This window comes from Dioscorea cayenensis, chromosome 9, assembly GCF_009730915.1.
Source record: "Dioscorea cayenensis subsp. rotundata cultivar TDr96_F1 chromosome 9, TDr96_F1_v2_PseudoChromosome.rev07_lg8_w22 25.fasta, whole genome shotgun sequence".
NCBI classification, from domain to species: Eukaryota; Viridiplantae; Streptophyta; class Magnoliopsida; order Dioscoreales; family Dioscoreaceae; genus Dioscorea; species Dioscorea cayenensis.
This window is the reverse complement of record NC_052479.1, coordinates 29,938,998-29,962,437: the sequence shown is the minus strand read 5'-3', so window position 1 is coordinate 29,962,437 and position 23,440 is coordinate 29,938,998. Positions and strand designations below refer to the sequence as shown.

At 31.2% G+C, this 23,440-nt stretch overlaps 1 protein-coding gene and 1 pseudogene across 1 annotated transcript; both read left to right on the top strand.

Annotated features, from left to right (window-relative positions):
* The first annotated feature begins 348 nt into the window (after nucleotides 1-348).
* Nucleotides 349-13,335, top strand: LOC120268676 (phenylalanine N-monooxygenase-like). Its single transcript, XM_039275970.1, has 5 exons — nucleotides 349-944; nucleotides 1,209-1,602; nucleotides 10,156-10,682; nucleotides 11,774-12,167; nucleotides 12,721-13,335. Exons 1-5 carry the CDS (start codon nucleotides 349-351, stop codon nucleotides 13,333-13,335), a joined length of 2,526 nt encoding a protein of 841 aa, XP_039131904.1.
* Nucleotides 13,336-13,842: 507 nt separating this feature from the next.
* LOC120268675 lies at nucleotides 13,843-21,402 on the top strand (annotated as a pseudogene).
* Nucleotides 21,403-23,440: the final 2,038 nt, after the last annotated feature.

Here is a 23,440-nt window from a genome sequence, read left to right as displayed (position 1 = left end):
GGATGGAGTAACGTTGGGCTATGCCCTAGTTCCCTCTGACTCACTTGTTGAAGTTCCTGAATTTTTTAAATAAATTTTAATCCAAATATATGTAGATTTTAAAAATTAACATTAATAACATTAATTAACTGTAATATGCTCTTGTAATAAACTCCATGATATTATTTATTTTGATATTTTGAAGTTTTAAAATGTTAATTATGAAATAAATGCATAAAATTTGACTCATACACTCGGCAAGAAAAACATATGTGAATTATCCTTCTAAAACCTCAGCTTGTAATCTCTATAAATACACACCTCATTTCTTATCGTCAGACATTGCCATTAGTTTCATATATCTTTTCAATGGCAGCCACATATTCTTTAGCCACTGCCTCAGGCATTCTCGCCGGAGTTCTTCCGGTAGCTGTCCTCTTCCTAGTCACTGCCGTCTTCTTCCTCCTTATCTATCATTTACAAATCCCTAATGAGCATGAAAAAGATGGTGGAGGTGGTGATCATCGTTTACCACCTGGTCCAGCAGCCTTACCAATTGTCGGAAGTCTTCCGATGATGCTTTGGAGGAAACCACATTTCCGGTGGATCCTCCAAAAAGCTGAAGGCAAGGATATTACTTGCATTCGCCTAGGAAATGTCCATGTCATTGTTGTTAACTCACCGGAGCTAGCCTGTGAGTTTTTAAAGAAGAATGACGCCATCTTCGCCTCCCGGCCGATAACAATGGCTACCGAATACTCCGGTAGGGGCTTCCTCTCTGTCGTCATTGCTCCGTGGGGTGATCAGTGGAAGAAGATGCGCCGAGTAATTGCCTCGGAGGTGATGAACCATAAAAGGTTCCGAAGCATGGCGAAGATGCGGGTTGAGGAGGCCGATAACCTTGTTCGGTGTATTCAATACCAAAGTGAAGCTAATGAAGTGATTGATGTTCGAAAATCTCTTAGGTATATATTGTTGAAATATAATTGATATCTTCTTATAGTATAACAAACTATGTGAATATCAAAATGTGATTAGTGCTTTTAGTATATTTTGAGAGTGAATATTTGATATTATTATTAGTAAAGATTATATGTTCAGTATATAAAATCACTAGTCTTATATATGTTGAGTACAGTGGAGTATTATAATTTAATATCTCTATTTATGACTTCATTATCACATGAGCTATATATAATTAATTACCCATTTTAATTTTATTTCTCAAGGTATTATAGTGGAAATATCATAAGGAGGATGATTTTTGGGTGCCGGCATTTTGGAATGGGAGCGAAAGATGGAGGGCCAGGGCCCGGCCCGGAAGAGATAGAGCATGTAGAGGCTGCATTCACAGTGCTCTCATTAATCTATGCCTTTTGTGCATCAGATTTTATGCCGAGTTTGAGAATTTTGGATATAGATGGTCATGAGAAAATCATGAAGAAGGCGATAAAGGTGATCAATAAGTATCATGATCCTATCATCGAAGAAAGAATGCGACGATGGAGAAGCGATGGAGGTGTTGATGATGAGCCAGAGGACATCCTTGATGTGTTCATTTCTCTTAAAGACGATAAAGGGAAACCTCTCTTAACCATGGAAGAGATTAAGGCTCAAGCTGCGGTGAGTTCAATCTTTACACAAGTATAAATAACTCATGGTGAAAACTACATCTTTAAATTAAAAACAAAACTATAAACTATATAAATTATAAATATGAACACTAACTTAAATGCGAATACTAATGAATATGTGCTCATTCTCTCATGTCATGTAGGGTATATTTGTTGATGCAAAATTATTGTTAGAAAAGCAAAACCCTAAATGTAACTAAACGTAAATTAATAATTGGCTCACTATTGATAAACAGAACTTAAACTATAGGCACCAACATTAATCCTAAACTCAAACAGTAAGTTATTGAACATTACAATATTGAATACTAACCCTAAATTAAACATTTGAGAGTTAAAGGTGTACTAAATGAATATTTAGATATATATATATATATACACATATAATTAAAACCGTAGCTAGCACTAAATTAAAGCATTTGATAAAAGAGTACTTAAATATATAAGTAAAAAACCCTAATCCTAACTTTAATATTTGATAAAGGAGTATTTATAAATTACATGCATAGAATTAAAACCCTAACCGTAACCCTAAAATAAGCTTATGTAACACTCGCATGGTTGTGCATGCAGGAGATCATCCTGCAACGGTGGACAACCCTTCAAACACGATGGAATGGGCGATGGGTCGAGATGCTCAACCAGCCGAGATATTCTCCGAAAAAGCCATCGAAGAGCTAGACGTGTCATCGGCCCGAACCGCCTCGTCAAGAGTCCGACTTCCCAAACCTCCCTTACCTAAAGGCATGTGCCCGTGAAGCCCTTCGTCTCCACCCCTTGCCCCTTCAACCTCCCCACGTCTCCACCACCAACACCACTGTCGCCGGTTTCTTCATCCCCAAAGGGCGCCAGGTCCTCCTAAAGCCGTGTTGGGCTTGGCGGAACCCTAAAGTTTGGGAAGATCCAATGAGGTTCAACCACGAGTGCACCTTTAATGAGAAGAATGTGGAGTTGGTCGAGCCGGATCTCCGTTTCATATCGTTCTCCGCCGGCCGAAGAGGGTGCATGGGAGCACCGTTAGGGACAATGATGACGTACATGCTGTTGGCTAGGGTTTTGCATGCGTTCACGTGGAGCTTGCCCGCCGGTGAAGAGCCGGTGAACCTCTCTGAGGAGGAACTTAGCCTCTTCATGGTTAAACCTTTGCATGCATTTGCTAAGCCAAGGTTGCCCTTTTTAAGTTAGTTTATATATATATATATATATGTATATATAACTATTTTCTTGCAATGTTTTTATGTACTTTATGTTTGTGTGTTTTGTTTCAGTAAGAATGTTAAACTTATAATATTAATGCTTGAGCTATATATGTCATGATGGCAAAATGTTTCAAACATTTTGTTAATTTTTACCTAATAATTTTTTTCCTTTCATTCTATGTTTGTATTTCTTCTTAATGCAATATTTATGTTTTTCAAAAGATTATTTTTAATTTCATCGGTACATGTGTAATTTTATTTTTTATATAGTTAATGAAACTGCATACAAACATAAAGTATATATTAAGTATTAACTAAGACTTATAAATGATTAATCCAAGTTTATTTGGATATGTATTAATTAAGATACTGATAATTAACAATAATTTAGGTGTTATATATTATTGATTATCAGTTACTATATATATACATTATGTTTCTCCCCATAAAATTTGTTAGTAAAGATGAATTCATACTATTATTTTTTTATTTATTTACTATATATAGGCAAAGCTAACTTGATCATGACCATAATATTGTTTAATTTATAATTATTTTGTTAGTATTTCAATTACATTGCTTTTCATTTACTATTTGCTTGCATTATTTTTTTATTAAGTTGCTTACTTCAATATATATATATATATATTTTTTGTAAAATATGCTTTTTATATAAATCAAGTATATAAAAATATTAAAAAAACTACACTTTTTAGAAAAAAATATTTGTTAAAATATATTGTTAGGCCCTTTTGATTTTTTATTTTAGTTCTTCAAACAAAATTTTCTTAATTTATTCCTTTAATTTCTTATTATTTAAGCCCTGAGGGCTGCCGAGATATAAAATCAATTGGACTGATGATTATAGCGGAGAAGGGAGAAGTTGAGGGAACCAAAAAATTGAATAACTCTCGCTAATTTGTAAATTTATTTATTTATTTATTGGATTATAATATAATTTTATAACAATGACCAATTTGTTAATGATTGTTGGGCTGAACTTGTTTATAATTAACATAGAAGATTGAATGCAATATACTTTTCTTTACTTTGTTTATTGATGTTTAAGTTTTTTTCTAAACAAAAAGTTAAAAAAACTTTGAGTTAGGTTTTATTTCACAAATTTTAAATTTTTTCTTTTAAGTTAAATTTTTAATTATTAGAGGTGATAATTTGACTAGATATATTTTTAAAATTAAAAAATAGTTTGGTTTTGAGAAAATTTGTATTAGTTTGCAATATCTTTTTAGGGTTAATGACATGTAAATTTTGTTAAATATTTATAGTTTTTTTAATCTAAAGTTAGCACCTCCTTCATTTTGTTTCTAGTTCCTCCACACACACTCTCTCACATCCTTCATATATATATATATATATATATATATGGACGCTATGGTTAATAGGCCAATGATTGGGCTTTCCCCAAGTCCATATAATTTACATTTAATGGGTCGACTATGGGTCTACTTATTTATTTATTAATTTTATGAGGAAAGAAATCTACTTATTTTTATTAAAAAAGAAACATTTTAAGTAAGTAGAATGTGATTATTTATTTGGAAAAAAACTAAATCTGTTCAAAAAGATTATTTTTTTTAGAAGCTTTACTGATTTTTTTTAAACTACATCATGTTAAAAAAAAAAACGCTTTTTGACAAGTATAAAAAATAAATATTTGAGTATAATAATTGTTACCAAAATACTCTTTACATTATTGGGAGGTAAGAAATTCTTCTATGATATTAATCCATCAACACAGGTTCACTAAATTTAATTATAAGAGAAACTTTACTTATTAAAAAATACATTCTAAATTAATCTAAATGAACCAATTTATATTTACCAAAAATATCATCACCAAAATTTATACTTTTATATAATTATTGTTCACAAAATTTTTTATTTTCATGTCCTATCAATTAATATGTAGGTTATTTATTTAAAATAATTATTTTTTTTTGGTCCAAAATGTAAAGAATACATGTCAAAATGAATAAAAACAAGCACACAAATTTTCTGCCAAACTTTATAATTTATTTAAAGACAAACAACAAATTAGTAATGCTCATGTGCATGGCCTTTTATTGAAAATGGTAATTAAATTTCTCTTAATCAAATTGGAATTGCATTGCATGTCAATTTTAAAAAGAAAAAAATTTATAAAGGTAACAAAAGTCTCGTCAAAAAGAACAAGCAAATACAAAGATGCGCTTTTACTACAGTGATTTAACGACCTCTTAAAAATAAGTCTCTTACCATATAATTGTAAAGGGTAAGAAATATTATTCTTCTCACAAAAGATCTATATTAAGACCAATAAATAGTAATGGGCCCTAGTATACAGTGGGTGTTCAGAACTGCGAGAGTAAGATTTTTTTATGTACTTTATGGTGAGTTATCATTGAATTATTAATACTAGAATTAGGCATACTAGTGGTTTTTCAGTTATTTTTTATGTCACTAAAATATTGATTTGTGTGTATTGATTTTTTTTATTATCAATATTTAAATCATGTTGAATCTTTATGACCACTTTATTATCAGTTAAATCTTAATTTATTCCAATTTGCTTCAATTACGATATATATAGCTTAATAAGAAAGTTAAAATAACCGGAAAAAAAATGCCACTTTTTCACTGGTTTGTACTTTGTATTATTAGCTAGCCATGTTTGACCGATTAAACTTAAGAGGGTGTTTGGGATTGAATATTCCTTTTATGAATGTGAATTCTCATGAATATAGATTCCTCGAAAAATAATAAATTCAGGAATTTGTTTTTTTGTTTGATTTACAAAAAAATATGCCCCGGGAATACGCTATTAATACAAAAAAATTATTCTATTCCCTTTTTTTATTTAGATTCGAGATTTCCAAAAATGTAAATAATTTTATTAAAATAACCCATAAACACAATATTACCAAAAATAAATTAATTCACTCAAATTGATAGCATCGTCTAAAATGATTAAATACTACATAATTAACTAAACTTTAAACACAGTGGCCCCTCATACAAAAAGTGATTCTTGAATTTTTTTCATACTCATGTCCCTTCGAGATATTACATAAGAAAAAAACTATAAAAATCCGATCCAAATTATCATAATAGATTAGTTAATATGTTGACTAACCACATTCTTAAACATGGGGGAAAAAAATTATTCACTTATCAAATTATTTATTGAACTCGTGAAAAAGATTCAACAATAGACAAAAAAATAAATCTATTATTATAAACCAAGTCATGATTTAAGAAAAATAAGCAAAAGTAGTTAAAATATAAAATATAAAGGTCCAATGCCATATAATCAAAGAGGATGTGAAGTGGGAATAGAAATTAGAAGTGTTTTTTTGTTATTTTATTCATATTAGTTTATTTTTACGCCTTGGGAATATTTTATACTTAACCCCATGGGAATATAGAAAGTCATCAGTTATGAGAATAATATATACCAAGGAATATATTATTCCTATGAATAATTTTATAAATTTCATGCTAACATGGAAATAACACATTCACTCTATTATATTCTCAGAAATATTTGATTAATTTCAATACCAAACACCTTTGATAGTGATTTTTAAATTTAACCAATTATATTAAGATTTTAGTATTTTATTCTAAGTCAATATATATAAGGGAAAATTACTATTTACCCCCTACACTGTTTAAAATTTTCCAAACAACCCCTGCAAGTTATGAATACCACGGACAACCCTTCTTTTATCATTTTACTTCCTTTTTACCCCTTGTAGGTCACTTGGATTGGGTCCATGTTGTGAAATTCCATCATTGCTCTTAAAAATGGTGGGAAAAAACGTCCCAATCACATCATGTCTAACATTTTTTTACATTTCTTTTTATTTTCTCGAAAACAAACTTTGGAAGACTTTTTTATCCTTGTCCTGTCCCCTGCTTCCGCTTAAAATTATACGCTTTTTGTTTAAACATAAATGTTTCCGCTTTAAAAATTATCAAGTTTCGTTTAAATATATCCAATTTCGCTTTTAAACAGAAAAGATTTTAGTAGGTATTCGGATTCTACGAGCGTATTCGGGTCCCCACCTCAAGGCCACTCCCGACGATTTAGTAGGCCTTCCTTACTCGTCGGATCATTTTGAAGTTTTGTCATCGCATGTCGGACAACGCTTTGAAGGCGCTAATCATTTAAAAAAACTCATTTCACTACCACGAGTGCGACACAATCGTAGATCTTGCAGAAAGAAACTATCGCCAACTAAGCATAAATGATAACTTATATTCGCTACATATGTTTGCCACAAACTATCACATATTATTGTACATTTTTGCTCGTTATTTATGAAAAATCGCTTTTCATAAACAAAACCCAAATTTAAAATGAAACAATGATATTTAAACATAAACATAGTTGTATAAGTTAATTATTGATTAATTATCCTAGTTTTTGCTTAAAACTTATGTTTTTTCTCAACTATTATTGTCATGTCCCTTGTTTCCGCTTAAAATTATACGCTTTTTGTTTAAGCTTAAATGTTTCCGCTTAAATTTATCAAGTCTCTGCTTAAATATATCCAGCCCAGCTTTAAACAGAAATGATTTTAGTAGGTATTCGGATTCTACGAGCGTATCCGTCAAACCTCAAGGCCACCCTGACGATTTAGTAGGCCTTCCTTACTCATTAAATCATTTTCAAGTTTTGTCATTGCACGTCGGACAACGCTTTTTGAAGGCGCTTAATCATTTAAAAACTCATTTCACTACCACTGAGACAGTGACACAATCGTAGATCTTGCAAAGAAACTATCACCAACTAAGCATAAATGATAACTTATATTCGCTACATATGTTTCGCTACAAACTATCGTGATATTATCAGACATTTTGCTCGTTATTTATGAAAAATCGCTTTTCATAAACAAACCCAAATTTAAAATGAAACAATGATATTTAAACATAAACATAGTTGTATAAGTTAATTATTGATTAATTATCCTAGTTTTTGCTTAAAACTTATGTTTTTTCTCAACTATTATTGTCATGTCCTTGTTTCGCTTAAAATTATACGCTTTTTGTTTAAGCTTAAATGTTTCCGCTTTAAATTTATTAAGTCTCCTGCTTAAAATGTTATGTCTCGCTTTAAATATATCCAGCCTCAGCTTTAAAACAGAAATGATTTTAGTAGGTATTCGGATTCTACGAGCTGATCCGTCTCCACCCTCAAGGCCACCCCCGACGATTTAGTAGGCCTTCCTTACTCGTTAGATCATTTTTGAAGTTTTGTCATTGCATGTCGGACAACGCTTTTGAAGGCGCTAATCATTTAAAAAAACTCATTTCACTACCACGAGTGCGACACAATCGTAGATCTTGCAAAGAAAACTATCGCCAACTAAGCATAAATGATAACTCATATTCGTTACATATGTTTCGCCACAAACTATCGTGATATTATCAGACATTTTGCTCGTTATTTATGAAAATCGTTTTCATAAACAAACGCAAATTTAAAAAGAAATGATGAAATTTAAATAGAAACTGTTATAGTTAAACGGAAACATTGATATTTAAACATGAACTTTGAAACTTAAATAGAACAATCGATAGTTAAAAAGAAATAACAATATTTACATTCAAAATTAAACCTGGCCGTCCTAGACAAATGTGGATCGAGTCGGACATCACAATGAAATTGCAAAACAATCGAAAAATCTCCTTCAACACAATATTATCGCTTTTGATTATGTACACAAACGAAAATGAAAAACAAACAAAACTCTTGCCGAAAAATCTTCCTACAAACTACAAGATCATCCAATAATCACACCATGAAACCGAAAAAATTCTCTTTCTAATAGAATTCTTTGGAAATCAAACTAAAAAGAAACCTACAGAATATCAAAACAAAAGGAAACTGCACAACATCTTCAACGGCATCCACCTCGTATCAATACCTTGGAGCGCAAACTAATGAAATGTCAAAGAGTTGAGTGGGAGTTCTTCTTCGAGGCAGTGGTCCAATCCTACAGAAGATGTCCAAAGGGTGTTATGGTCAAACCACGTCTCACTTGTCACAACTTCCCATGCAAGGGATAATTTCGTCCAAAAAATTTAAAACTAACTCCATTAAATGCTTGAGGGGTTTCAAATTCATTGTATTTAAAAGGAAGGGGTTTTTAGGGATTCCCAAATTAATGGGGTGTTTTTGGAAATATTAGAAACTTAGGGGGTTATTTTGGCAATTTCCACTATATATAATTATGTCTTTATAGAGGGGTATCACAGATTCACAAGTACAAATATATAATTAAAGCGTCACTTCGCATGAACTAGGCTTTGAATTATTGATTTGAAAATGAGTCGCTTTTTTAAAAACTAATTTAAAAATAACATTTAACTTCTTTTCTTTCTCTATTATTTTAAATAATGAAAATATGAAAATTAATTAGGACCAGTGATGGAAAGCTACAATTCCAGGGTATGTGCCAATTATTGATTCAATTATGAAACTATGAAAAATAATTACTGCCAAGTATTTATATTCATAAATTAATAAAAAAAAGAATGTAAAAAAAAAATTAAGCCAATTAATGATTCTCATAATATAGAAGAAAATTAATAAGATAAAACTAATCTACCCATATATAGTTCTCATAAGCCATTTCTTAATCATTTATCACTTATAATGCATCCGAATTAATCGATAAGCTATGGTACAAATCTATACATGCAATTGTATCTTGATAACATTTGTCATTTTTATATGAAAAATAAATAAATAAATATTTGTTAATTATTTTTTGTTTCTTGAGTGATCCGCAAGTCTTTCTTAATTATTTGTTCATCCAAGTCTTTTTTTAATCATACACGGAGATGGGCAAGCATTAATATATGAAGTATATTTGAACAAGTACCTCTTTAATTTGTAGTCCCACATGCAACATGTGGGATATGCATGCCATTTGAATGTATTAATTGAAGTGCACCATATATGCGATCCGCCACTCGAAGACTTCAGGATATTATATATCCATTTTTGATAGTTGAAGTTTAAAAAATATTTCAGTGTGAACTAAATAAATAAATAATATTTGACTTATAAAAATCAACAAGCAAAAACATATGTGAACCATATCAAAATGTATGTATATGGTTCATATCTGAGTTGAAAATGATCTTTAATTAATTTATTCATAATTAACTAACTTAATTATCTTTTTCAAAAACCCTAAGCCAGCAACTCAATATAAAAAAATATGCACCCTCATAATTTTATAACCTCCAACATTGCAAATAGATTCTTTTGATCTCTTCAATGGCAGTCACCTATCCTTTAGCTACCGCCTTAGCCATTCTTGCAGGAGTTCTCCCGGTTGTTTTCCTCTTCCTCGTCATTGCCATCTTCTTCTTTCTTCTCTACAAATCACAATAAAGAAAGCCGCGGTGGTCGTTTACCACCTGGTCCAGTAGCCTTACCGATTGTTGGAAGTCTTCCAATGATGCTTTGGAGGAAACCACGTTTCCGATGGGTACTCCAAAAAGCTGAAGACAAGGACATTACCTGCATTCGCCTAGGAAATGTCCATGTTATTGTTGTTAACTCGCCGGAGCTTGCCCGTGAGTTTTTAAAGAAGAATGACGCTATCTTCGCCTCCCGGCCGATAACAATGGCTACCGAATACTCTGGTAGGGGTTTCCTCTCTGCTGTCATTGCTCCATGGGGTGATCAGTGGAAGAAGATGCGCCGAGTGATTGCCTCAGAGGTTATCAACCATAAAAGATTCCAAAGCATGGCGAAATTACGCGGCGAGGAGGCTGATAACCTTGTTCGGTACATTCTATATCAAAGTAAAGCTAGTGAAGTGATCGATGTTAGAAAGGCTCTTAGGTATTATTGAAATATATATTTGTTATCTTCATATATGTCTTAAAAGAACTATATAAACATCAAAATATAACTAAGTCTTATTATATAGCCAAAATTGTTCGATATGGGCCAACCCGAGACCACATGATCTTATGCACCCAACTCTAGTATAAGAATAATTTAGTCCTATATCTGGTAATAAGAAGAGTTTTCTCCACCTTATATACACTTCTTGTTCTATTATCTTTAAAAGTGTTTTTAGAGAGATTAAGCTTGGTTTTACAACACATGTGTGTGCGCTGATCAGTACTAGACCAGCTCTCAATGGTCATATTTTTCTTGAAGTCATATTGCCTGGTTATAGAATCAGGTTATTCCCTAGTCCTTCCCTATCACAGCCTAACACGTGTTCCCATATGATGTCGTTATTTTTTTTTATGTTATGATTAGGGGATACGTATAGATTATGATAGGGGAAGACCAGGGAATAACTTTGTTCTGGAACCAAGTGAGATGACTTCATTTTCCTTGAACTATTGATCTTCCCCAACATATCCTTTTATAACCATTGATTATCTCTAACCTTATAAAACTCTCAGCAGAAAACCCTAGATGCTCTTTAAGTTACTCTAGCTTTCTCATTCTCCATCTTGCTTCTGAGCTTTCTCTTGTTTCCTGAAAGCCTAAACCTGGTGGTGATAATTGAACGGATGTCACCCAATCCGTGTCCTGCCAAATACCCTTTTTGTTTACCAACTAGCTCTCACTCCAAAATGAAATCTAGCCATTCTTTTGAAGAAGGAACCATGAAGATTATTTCCTAGCTAGATTCATTCCATCATAAAAAACCACTAGCAGAGAAGTAGTACTACCACTGTCCATTGGGGGTAATATATAAATGAGCGAGGTCGGCCAAAGATTTGAATGATCAAGTGTAATTTTGTGAAAGTACTTCCAGATAAAGTATTATTAATTAGTTAAGATTTTATATTTAGTATTACTAGTCTTGTGTTAAGTACAGTGAAGTATTTTTATTTTATTTTTCTTCTTATCAGTTCCTCTCTATTTATGACTCCATTATCACATGAGCCATTTTAATTTTATTTCTCAAGGTATTATAGTGGAAATATCATAAGGAGGATGATTTTTGGGTGTCGGCATTTTGGAATGGGAGCGAAAGATGGAGGGCCAGGGCCCGGCCCGGAAGAGATAGAGCATGTAGAGGCTGCATTCACAGTGCTCTCATTGATCTATGCCTTTTGTGCATCAGATTTCATGCCAAGTTTGAGAACTTTGGATATAGATGGTCATGAAAGAGTAATGAAAAAGGCGATAAAAGTGATCAATAAGTATCATGATCCTATCATCGAAGAAAGAATGCGACGATGGAGGACCGATGGTGGTGTTGATGATGAGCCGGAGGATATCCTTGATGTGTTCATTTCTCTCAAAGATGATAAAGGGAAGCCTCTCTTGACCATGGAAGAGATTAAAGCTCAAGCTGCCGTGAGTTTGTTTTCATATATTATTTTATTTTTTAAGCACATGATTCTATCAGAATTTTTGGAATCATTAAATTTTTTTTCTATAAAATTTACAAAAAAATTTCTGAAAAAACTCTAAACCTAACTAAACACAAATATATAGGCTCATCTATAAACAAAAACTTAAACTATATATAAACACTAACCCAGATCCTAAACTCAAGCACTATAATTAATTAATTAATTAAACACTATACAATTTGACCTTAATGCCAAAGTAAACATTTGTAAAAGGTGTACTTATAGTCTTATACACATGCAAACATATATATAGAATTCAAAACTCTGGCCCTTATATATGTATACATAATTAAACCCCTAACCTAATTAATTAAACATTTGATATAAGATTACTTATACATATATATATATATATATATATGTACAAGTAAAAACTCTAATCCTAAATTAAACACTTATAATAAATTAAGGAGTGCTTCTATACATGGAACTTAAACCCTAATTACCCTAACCAAAAAAATAAGCTCCTGTTACGTGCATGGCTCTGCATACAGGAACTCATCTTTGCAACAGTGGACAACCCCTCAAACACAGTGGAATGGGTGATGGCTGAGATGCTCAACCAGCCAGACATTCTCCGGAAAGCAATCGACGAGCTCAACCATGTCGTCGGCCCTCACCGCCTAGTCGAAGAGTCTGACTTCCCAAACCTCCCCTACCTAAAGGCATGTGCCCGTGAAGCCCTTCGCCTTCACCCCGTTGCCCCCTTCAACCTACCCCACGTCTCCTTCACCGACACCACTGTCGCTGGATTCTTCATTCCCAAGGGCAGCCAGGTCCTCCTAAGCCGTGTAGGACTTGGCCGGAACCCTAAAGTTTGGGAAGATCCAATGAGGTTCAACCCTGACAGGCACCTTATTGAGAAGAATGTGGAGCTAGCTGAGACAGATCTCCGTTTCATATCGTTCTCCGCTGGCCGGAGAGGATGCATAGGAGCGCAGTTAGGGACGATGATGACGTACATGCTGTTGGCTAGGGTTTTGCATGCATTTACGTGGACCTTGCCCGCCGGTGAAGAGCTGGTGAACCTCTCTGAAGAGGAACATAGTCTCTTTATGGCTAAACCTTTGCATGCACTCGCTAACTCAAGGTTGTACTTTCTAAGTTAGTTTAGAGATATATATATTATATTAGACCACCATCATCTCAGGGCGTCTTCTGCTTGGGGTCCTTAGATGACCATCTAATGGCTCACCCCCTCTTTCTCTAAACCCTAAACCTAACCCCCACCCATCCTTTTGTTTTTTTTTTCCTTTGCAAATGTCCGCATATGTCTTATATATATATATATATATATAATTATTTTCTTGCAATGTTTTTATATCTCTTATATTTGTGTTTTTTATTTGAGTAAGAAACTAAGAATGTTAAAATTATAATAATACTTAAGCTATGTCATGATACCTTATGATCATATGATGAATGCATGCAAAAAGATATTTTTCATATTATAACTTTACCTAATTATAGTGTCTTTTTTTCCTTTTATTATATGTAGAGGTGCAAACTGGGTCTTGTCGGTGGCTCAGGCCTGGCACGGCCCAGCACAACTTGGGTTGTGCCTAGCCCGAGCATGTCACTGTAGTGATGGGCCGGGCTTGGTACGACCCAGATCCATGGGCCGTGTTGGGCTAGGGATTTGTGGCCCGCTTGCCGGCGTGGCCCATGGCTCGCATCAGACCGTGCTGGCCCAAGCATACACGGTAACAGGATTTTAGAATTTGTTTAGTTTTTTTTAGTTTGGTTCTACTAGATTTGATATAAATGCTTTGTATATTTTTTATAATGAATAAATTTATATATACAATTATTTAGAATTTAATCTTAAATTTTAGTATTTAAAAGTATTTTTTGAATTTATTTAATTTAAAAATTAAATTAAAAAAGAAAACGGGCCGACCAGCCTGGTATAGCCCCAGTTAAGCTGGCGTGGGCTGTACCCCGGGCTAGGCCGACGCCCAATGTACAGTGGGCCGTGTTGGCCCTTGCACGAATAGAAGTCGGGTCGAGCCTGGAGGCCTAAGCACGCACAATGCCCGAACAGCAGCGGGCCCATGCCATGCCAGCCAGGCCCAATTCGCACCTCATGTTTCCTCTTAATCCAATTATGATTTTTTTTTTCAAGTTACATGTGTAACTTTATTTTTATATAATTTTTTAATTCTTATGATTTAACACTTATATTATTAATATCTAATAATAGCTTCCCATATATATTATCCAATTTTTTTTTTTTTGAAAAGGTGGATAAACCACTTAAATTAAAATAGAAACAGCATACAAAACCCAACCACAAGAAGTGGAACAAACATACACAACCCACAAAAGCACAAAACGAGGCAAACAAACCGCCTCAACCTTCCCCTAAATACACCGCCACTACTCAGAATGTGAAGATAACCCTGCATCCACTTTACTATTTTAAAATATGTTGCTCACTTTATATTTTTCAAAATTTTGAAATACTTTATTTTTTTAAATTTCTTATTTCACATTATTTATAATTTTTTTAGTATTTACAATAATTATAATTAATAAAAAGATATAAAACAAAAACTATTTTTAAAGATCAATGGTTCAAATCTTACCGTGGCATATCTAAAACTTCTTTTAAAAAAATAAATTTTATCGATATTATTTAAATAATTAAAATAACAATATTAATTTGAGTTCAAAATCGCTAATGATATTTTAGTTTAAACTAGAGAAAGATAAACATGATTGTCTAAAAGGATTTCATATATTTATGGGAAAAAGCTTTTTTTTAATATAAAAAACATTTTTGTAAATAAATTTAAATAAATTTGAGTCGCTAATTATGAATATATATATATATATATATATATATATATATATATATATATGTATTAAAAAATTGTCCTTGTTACCAAGAATGACATACGGATAGAATACCCAAAATACCCTCCTCGTTTATTATAATTAGTTAAATAACATATAAGTAAAATATAACTTAAATATCCTTAACATTTATTAATGATGTACTATATAACATAAATTACTTGAATACTCTTCATATTAAATTTACGTGAGTACAAAAATAAGATTTTTTTTTTAATAAAATATGTGATATGAGAGGCAATGTTGAAAGGGCCCAAGATTGGGCTTTTCATACGTTGATGTTTAATGGCCCAATATATGGGATAATTTTATTTTAGGTGTGGAGAAATATTTATTGTTATTAAAAAAATTGAAGTAATTAGAATGTGATTATATTGTTTAAAAAAATGTACAATATAAATATATATTTATATCAAGGTCCACAGATTCTGCAGACGCCTTAGGTTGTCCCCCTGAACGAGTCAATACATTGTTTAAAATATGTACAATATAAATATTTTTAAAAATAAAAAAAATCACTTGGGTGTAGTAATTTTAATAAAATATCCTTTAAATATTTTACATGTAAGAAATGCTTTTATAATACTCTCTCCGTTTTTTTTTCAGTTGTCACATTTTGGAGCTCTTTTCTGTTCCTTTTTATTTATCACATTAGAATTTTTATACAGTATTGAATAATTTTTTTCAAATTTACCCTTTAATTTAATGTACTTGTGCAATTTTCAATAAATCACAATCAACTAAACATTAAATTATATACTCTACTAGTGAGGTTTTAAATATGGGTAGTTTTGAAAAGTAATAAATTTTTTTATAAAATATAAGTAACCAACTAATTTTATTTAATTTTTTTAATCGAAGTGAATTAGGTAAATGTGATAAGTAAAAAGAGAGGGAGGGAGTAATCCACTGACAAATTTACCTAAATTTAATCACTTATTAAGTTAAAAAAAAACATTAATTAAATCACAAGCTACTTTAAAATTTTAAATATTCTAAAATTAAAAAAAAAAATCACTTATTAAGTTCACATCTACTAAACAACAACTTTGACGTCTGCTTTCATAGGGCAATAATTAAAAAGTTTGCTTTATAAATATCCGGCCACGTTTTCATAATCATCACCACAAATTATAATTTTTATTTACAAAATTTGTTATTTTCACATGGTATCAATCAATATTGTAGACTATTTATATAAAAATAATAATAGTTTTTTTTTAACACCAAAAATATAAAGAACTCATTTCCAAATGAATCAAAAAAACAAGAGCTCAAAAGTTCCACCAAATATAATAATTAATTTAAAGACAAACATCAAATTACTAATGCTTCCATGCATTCCTTTTATGAATAAAAAAAAAAGGCAATTGAATGTCCCTTCATCAAATTGGAATTGCTTTTCAAGTCAATTTTTCATGTCGCTCACATTATGATGTTGTGTGTATTGATTTTTTTATTTTTTTATTTTTAATGTTTTTCCCACGTTTAAAAGAATATCCAATGTCACACTAACATTGGGCCACTCTAATGTCAATTTTTTTCCACATCTAGATATTATTTCTTTAATTTATTAGCATATGAAATTTTTAACTACTTCAATTTAGTTTGTTTTGTTTTACTAAAGCTAATTAAAAACAATTTTTATACTTCGGTTCATCTGTTATATATTTGCTTCCACTCAAATTGTTAGATTTAATTGTCACAATGTTTAGACAACTTTATTACAAGCTCATAATTGTTTGAGGGAATAATATCACATGATATTTTTAAATGATTTTTTATGTCTATAGTTTAAAAAATTGTTTTAATATCACATAATATTTTTATATAATTTATATTTGTTTTTAAAAGATTCGAATGTAATTTTTTTAGGCATAATTGCAATACAAATATTTTTTTTTTTTTTGAATAAAGTGGATAAACCACAATATTTTTCTTGATTGCAATTTCCTAATATAACTAAAATAATTGTGGTATATACTCTTGTACTACAATATGAATATTTTTTTTCACTAATATTATCTTTGTTTTATTATTAGGCATATTTCATGGAACTTTACAGGGAAAGAAAGTTATATAATTTATTTCTAAATTAAACAAGTTAGATTATTATTTAAATATTTGACATTAAGTCGGTGTCAAATATATATAATTATGTCTTTATACAAAGTTATCATCAATACCTATATATAATTAAACCGTCACTTTCCATGACTTATTCGGCCTAACACAGTTTGTGAATTATTGATTTGAAAATTTGTTGAATATGTTTTTTTTCGTACTAATTTCAAAATAATATTTAATGAAAAAGAATTAAGAGAGGGATTGAAAGCTACATTTCTTGGACATGTGATGTGTTTGTTAATAATAATAATAATAATAATAATAATAATAAAAGAGAAAAAGATCTCACATGGACCTAAATAAACAATAAGTCTATTTGGTAGAGGATAAAGGAAAAGGATTACACTCAATGAAGACAAAAAGTTCTAATTCATTAACAAGAGAGGGCAAATATTAGAATAATAATAATAATAATAATCTTTGTAAATAACCAAGAAGCTTCTTAATTTGTCTTTAGTTTTGGTTTTTTATATAATCTCCGGTCCTTGATGATATGCATAAATATTTATTTTATTAAATTCTCAATAAAAACTCTACATAATAACCATTGTACAATGTGTGCAAGCAATGAAAATAACTTTACTAATTAATAATGTTTTGTTCATTTTATATTTGATAAATTGTCTCAAAACAATCACGAGTCTTGTCAAATTGTCTCAAAACCAAAGGCCACACTGTATATGAATATTTTGTGGTTCAAGATGCGTTCAGTATTCAAGTTTGACTTGACCATCAGTATTCATCACTTAATCATGTTTTTTTATATTTTAAAATTTGAAGTCATTGTCGTACAGGTTAAGGTCGGCTGTTTGAATTGACATGATAGCAAATGACCATCAAACACTTGTCACATTTTCATGAATTAAAATTAATAATGACGTCATCTAAAAATTGGCACTGTTTTAATCCAATATTTTGATATCACCCAACATGTATTGTCAAATATTTAATTCCAGTAAGAATATATTCTTTTGATAATTAACCATATGAAAAATGATGAACAAGCTGAAGGACGTTTGAAGTGTTTTTTCAACGAATCAACAGCCCCATATGTTACATGCTCTATGTTATTGTTCTGGCCTTGGAACACGTACATTATAATTAATCATAGAATTAAAAATTAATTTGGTTGTTAATTAATTATTTGTAACTTTTTTATAAAGTGATATGCACTCATTAGTCAAGGGACATAAAATTACGTAAGTGCAGGCCTGCCGTGATTTCTGCAGACCTCCTGAAATAAATCCTCCTACAATCGAATTTATGGAGAAGTGAAAAATCGCTCCTCACATGTACTTCTATAAAGTGGATTTTTATGATTAAGAGTTATGCAGACTTAAACTCGAAAACCTTTCAAACCTAATAAATGGATGGGTAACGCTGGGCTATGCCCCTAGTTCCCTCGACTCACTTGTTGAAGTTCCCCGAATTTTTTTAAATAAATTTTTAATCCAAATATATGTAAATTTAAAAAATTAACATTAATAACATTAATTAACTGTGATATGCTCTTGTAATATACTCCATGATATTATTTATTTTGATATTTTGAAGTTTTAAAATGTTAGGTATGAAATAAATGCATAAAATTTGGCTCATACACTCAGCAAGAAAAAAACATATGTGAATTATCCTTCTAAAAACCCCAGCTTGTAATCTCTATAAATACACACTTCATTATTTATCGTCAGACATTGCCATTAGTTTCATATATCTCTTTCAATGGCAGCCACACATTCTTTTAGCCACTGCCTCAGGCATTCTCGCCGGAGTTCTTCCGGTAGCTGTCCTCTTCCTAGTCACTGCCGTCTTCTTCCTCCTTATCTACCATTTACAAAAACCTAATGAGCATGAAAAAGATGGTGGAGGTGGTGATCATCGTTTACCACCTGGTCCAGCAGCCTTACCAATTGTCGGAAGTCTTCCGATGATGCTTTGGAGGAAACCACATTTCCGGTGGATCCTCCAAAAAGCTGAAGGCAAGGATATTACTTGCATTCGCCTAGGAAAATGTCCATGTCATTGTTGTTAACTCACCGGAGCTAGCCTGTGAGTTTTTTTAAAGAAGAATGACGCCATCTTCGCCTCCCGGCCGATAACAATGGCTACCGAATACCCGGTAGGGGCTTCCTCTCTGTTGTCATTGCTCCGTGGGGTGATCAGTGGAAGAAGATGCGCCGAGTAATTGCCTCGGAGGTGATGAACCATAAAAGGTTCCGAAGCATGGCGAAGATGCGGGTTGAGGGAGGCCGATAACCTTGTTCGGTGTATTCAATACCAAAGTGAAGCTAATGAAGTGATTGATGTTCGAAAATCTCTTAGGTATATATTGTTGAAATATAATTGATATCTTCTTATAGTATAACAAACTATGTGAATATCAAAAATGTGATTAGTGCTTTTTAGTATATTTTTGAGAGTGAATATTTGATATTATTATTAGTAAAGATTATATGTTCAGTATATAAAAATCACTAGTCTTATATATGTTGAGTACAGTGGAGTATTATAATTTAATATCTCTAGTTTTATGACTTCATTATCACATGAGCTATATATAATTAATTACCCATTTTAATTTTATTTCTCAAGGTATTATAGTGGAAATATCATAAGGAGGATGATTTTTGGGTGCCGGCATTTTGGAATGGGAGCGAAAGATGGAGGGCCAGGGCCCGGCCCGGAAGAGATAGAGCATGTAGAGGCTGCATTCACAGTGCTCTCATTAATCTATGCCTTTTGTGCATCAGATTTTATGCCGAGTTTGAGAATTTTGGATATAGATGGTCATGAGAAAATCATGAAGAAGGCGATAAAGGTGATCAATAAGTATCATGATCCTATCATCGAAGAAAGAATGCGACGATGGAGAAGCGATGGAGGTGTTGATGATGAGCCAGAGGACATCCTTGATGTGTTCATTTCTCTTAAAGACGATAAAGGGAAACCTCTCTTAACCATGGAAGAGATTAAGGCTCAAGCTGCGGTGAGTTCAATCTTTACACAAGTATAAATAACTCATGGTGAAAACTACATCTTTAAATTAAAAACAAAACTATAAACTATATAAATTATAAATATGAACACTAACTTAAATGCGAATACTAATGAATATGTGCTCATTCTCTCATGTCATGTAGGGGTATATTTGTTGATGCAAAAATTATTGTTAGAAAAAGCAAAACCCTAAATGTAACTAAACGTAAATTAATAATTGGCTCACTATTGATAAACAGAACTTAAACTATAGGCACCAACATTAATCCTAAACTCAAACAGTAAGTTATTGAACATTACAATATTGAATACTAACCCTAAATTAAACATTTGAGAGTTAAAGGTGTACTAAATGAATATTTAGATATATATATATATATACACATATAATTAAAAACCGTAGCTAGCACTAAATTAAAAGCATTTGATAAAAAGAGTACTTAAATATATAAGTAAAAAACCCTAATCCTAACTTTAATATTTGATAAAGGAGTATTTATAAATTACATGCATAGAATTAAAACCCTAACCGTAACCCTAAAATAAGCTTATGTAACACTGCATGGTTGTGCATGCAGGAGATCATCCTTGCAACGGTGGACAACCCTTCAAACACAGTGGAATGGGCGATGGCTGAGATGCTCAACCAGCCAGATATTCTCCGAAAAGCCATCGAAGAGCTAGACAGTGTCATCGGCCCGAACCGCCTCGTCGAAGAGTCTGACTTCCCAAACCTCCCTTACCTAAAGGCATGTGCCCGTGAAGCCCTTCGTCTCCACCCCCTTGCCCCCTTCAACCTCCCCCACGTCTCCACCACCAACACCACCGTCGCCGGTTTCTTCATCCCCAAGGGCAGCCAGGTCCTCCTAAGCCGTGTTGGGCTTGGCCGAACCCTAAAGTTTGGGAAGATCCAATGAGGTTCAACCCACGAGCGAGCACCTTAATGAGAAGAATGTGGAGTTAGGCGAGCCGGATCTCCGTTTCATATCGCTCTCCGCCGTCGAAGAGGGTGCATGGGAGCACCGTTAGGGACAATGATGACGACATGCTCGTTGGCTAGGGTTTTGCATGCGTTCACGTGGAGCTTGCCCGCCGGTGAAGAGCCGGTGAACCTCTCTGAGGAGGAACTTAGCCTCTTCATGGTTAAACCTTTGCATGCATTTGCTAAGCCAAGGTTGCCCTTTTTAAGTTAGTTTATATATATATATATATATGTATATATAACTATTTTTCTTGCAATGTTTTTTTATGTACTTTATGTTTGTGTGTTTTGTTTCAGTAAGAATGTTAAACTTATAATATTAATGCTTGAGCTATATATGTCATGATGGCAAAATGTTTCAAACATTTTGTTAATTTTTACCTAATAATTTTTTTCCTTTCATTCTATGTTTGTATTTCTTCTTAATGCAATATTTATGTTTTTTTTTTTCAAAAGATTATTTTTAATTTCATCGGTACATGTGTAATTTTATTTTTTATATAGTTAATGAAACTGTTACAAACATAAAGTATATATTAAGTATTAACTAAGACTTATAAATGATTAATCCAAGTTTATTTGGATATGTATTAATTAAGATACTGATAATTAACAATAATTTAGGTGTTATATATTATTGATTATCAGTTACTATATATATACATTATGTTTCTCCCCATAAAATTTGTTAGTAAAGATGAATTCATACTATTATTTTTATTTATTTACTATATATAGGCAAAGCTAACTTGATCATGACCATAATATTGTTTAATTTATAATTATTTTGTTAGTATTTCAATTACATTGCTTTTCATTTACTATTTGCTTGCATTATTTTTATTAAGTTGCTTACTTCAATATATATATATATATATATTTTTGTAAAATATGCTTTTTTTTTATATAAATCAGTATATAAAATATTAAAAACTACACTTTTAGAAAAATATTTGTTAAAATATATTGTTAGGCCCTTTTGATTTTTTATTTTAGTTCTTCAAACAAAATTTTCTTAATTTATTCCTTTAATTTCTTATTATTTAAGCCCTGAGGGCTGCCGAGATATAAAATCAATTGGACTGATGATTATAGCGGAGAAGGGAGAAGTTGAGGGAACCAAAAAATTGAATAACTCTCGCTAATTTGTAAATTTATTTATTTATTTATTGGATTATAATATAATTTTTATAACAATGACCAATTTGTTAATGATTGTTGGGATTGAACTTGTTTATAATTAACATAGAAGATTGAATGCAATATACTTTTTTCTTTACTTTGTTTATTGATGTTTAAGTTTTTCTAAACAAAAAGTTAAAAACTTTGAGTTAGAGTTTTATTTCACAAATTTTAAATCTTTTTAAGTTAAATTTTTAATTATTAGAGGTGATAATTTGACTAGATATATTTTTAAAATTAAAAAATAGTTTGGTTTTGAGAAAATTTGTATTAGTTTGCAATATCTTTTTAGGGTTAATGACATGTAAATTTTGTTAAATATTTATAGTTTTTTTAATCTAAAGTTAGCACCTCCTTCATTTTGTTTCTAGTTCCTCCACACACACTCTCACATCCTTCATATATATATATATATATATATATATGGACGCTATGGTTAATAGGCCAATGATTGGGCTTTCCCCAAGTCCATATAATTTTACATTTAATGGGTCGACTATGGGTCTACTTATTTATTTATTAATTTTATGAGGAAAGAAATCTACTTATTTTTATTAAAAAGAAACATTTTAAGTAAGTAGAATGTCGATTATTTATTTGGAAAAACTAAAATCTGTTCAAAAAGATTATAGAAGCTTTACTGATAAACTACATCATGTTACGCTTTTGACAAGTATAAAAAATAAATATTTGAGTATAATAATTGTTACCAAAAATACTCTTTACATTATTGGAGGTAAGAAATTCTTCTATGATATTAATCCATCAACACAGGTTCACTAAATTTAATTATAAGAGAAACTTTTACTTATTAAAAATACATTCTAAATTAATCTAAATGAACCAATTTTGATATTTACCAAAATATCATCACCAAAAATTTATACTTTTATATAATTATTGTTCACAAAATTTTTTATTTTCATGTCCTATCAATTAATATGTAGGTTATTTATTTAAAATAATTATGGTCCAAAATGTAAAGAATACATGTCAAAAGTGAATAAAACAAGCACACAAATTTTCTGCCAAACTTTGTAATTTATTTAAAGACAAACAACAAATTA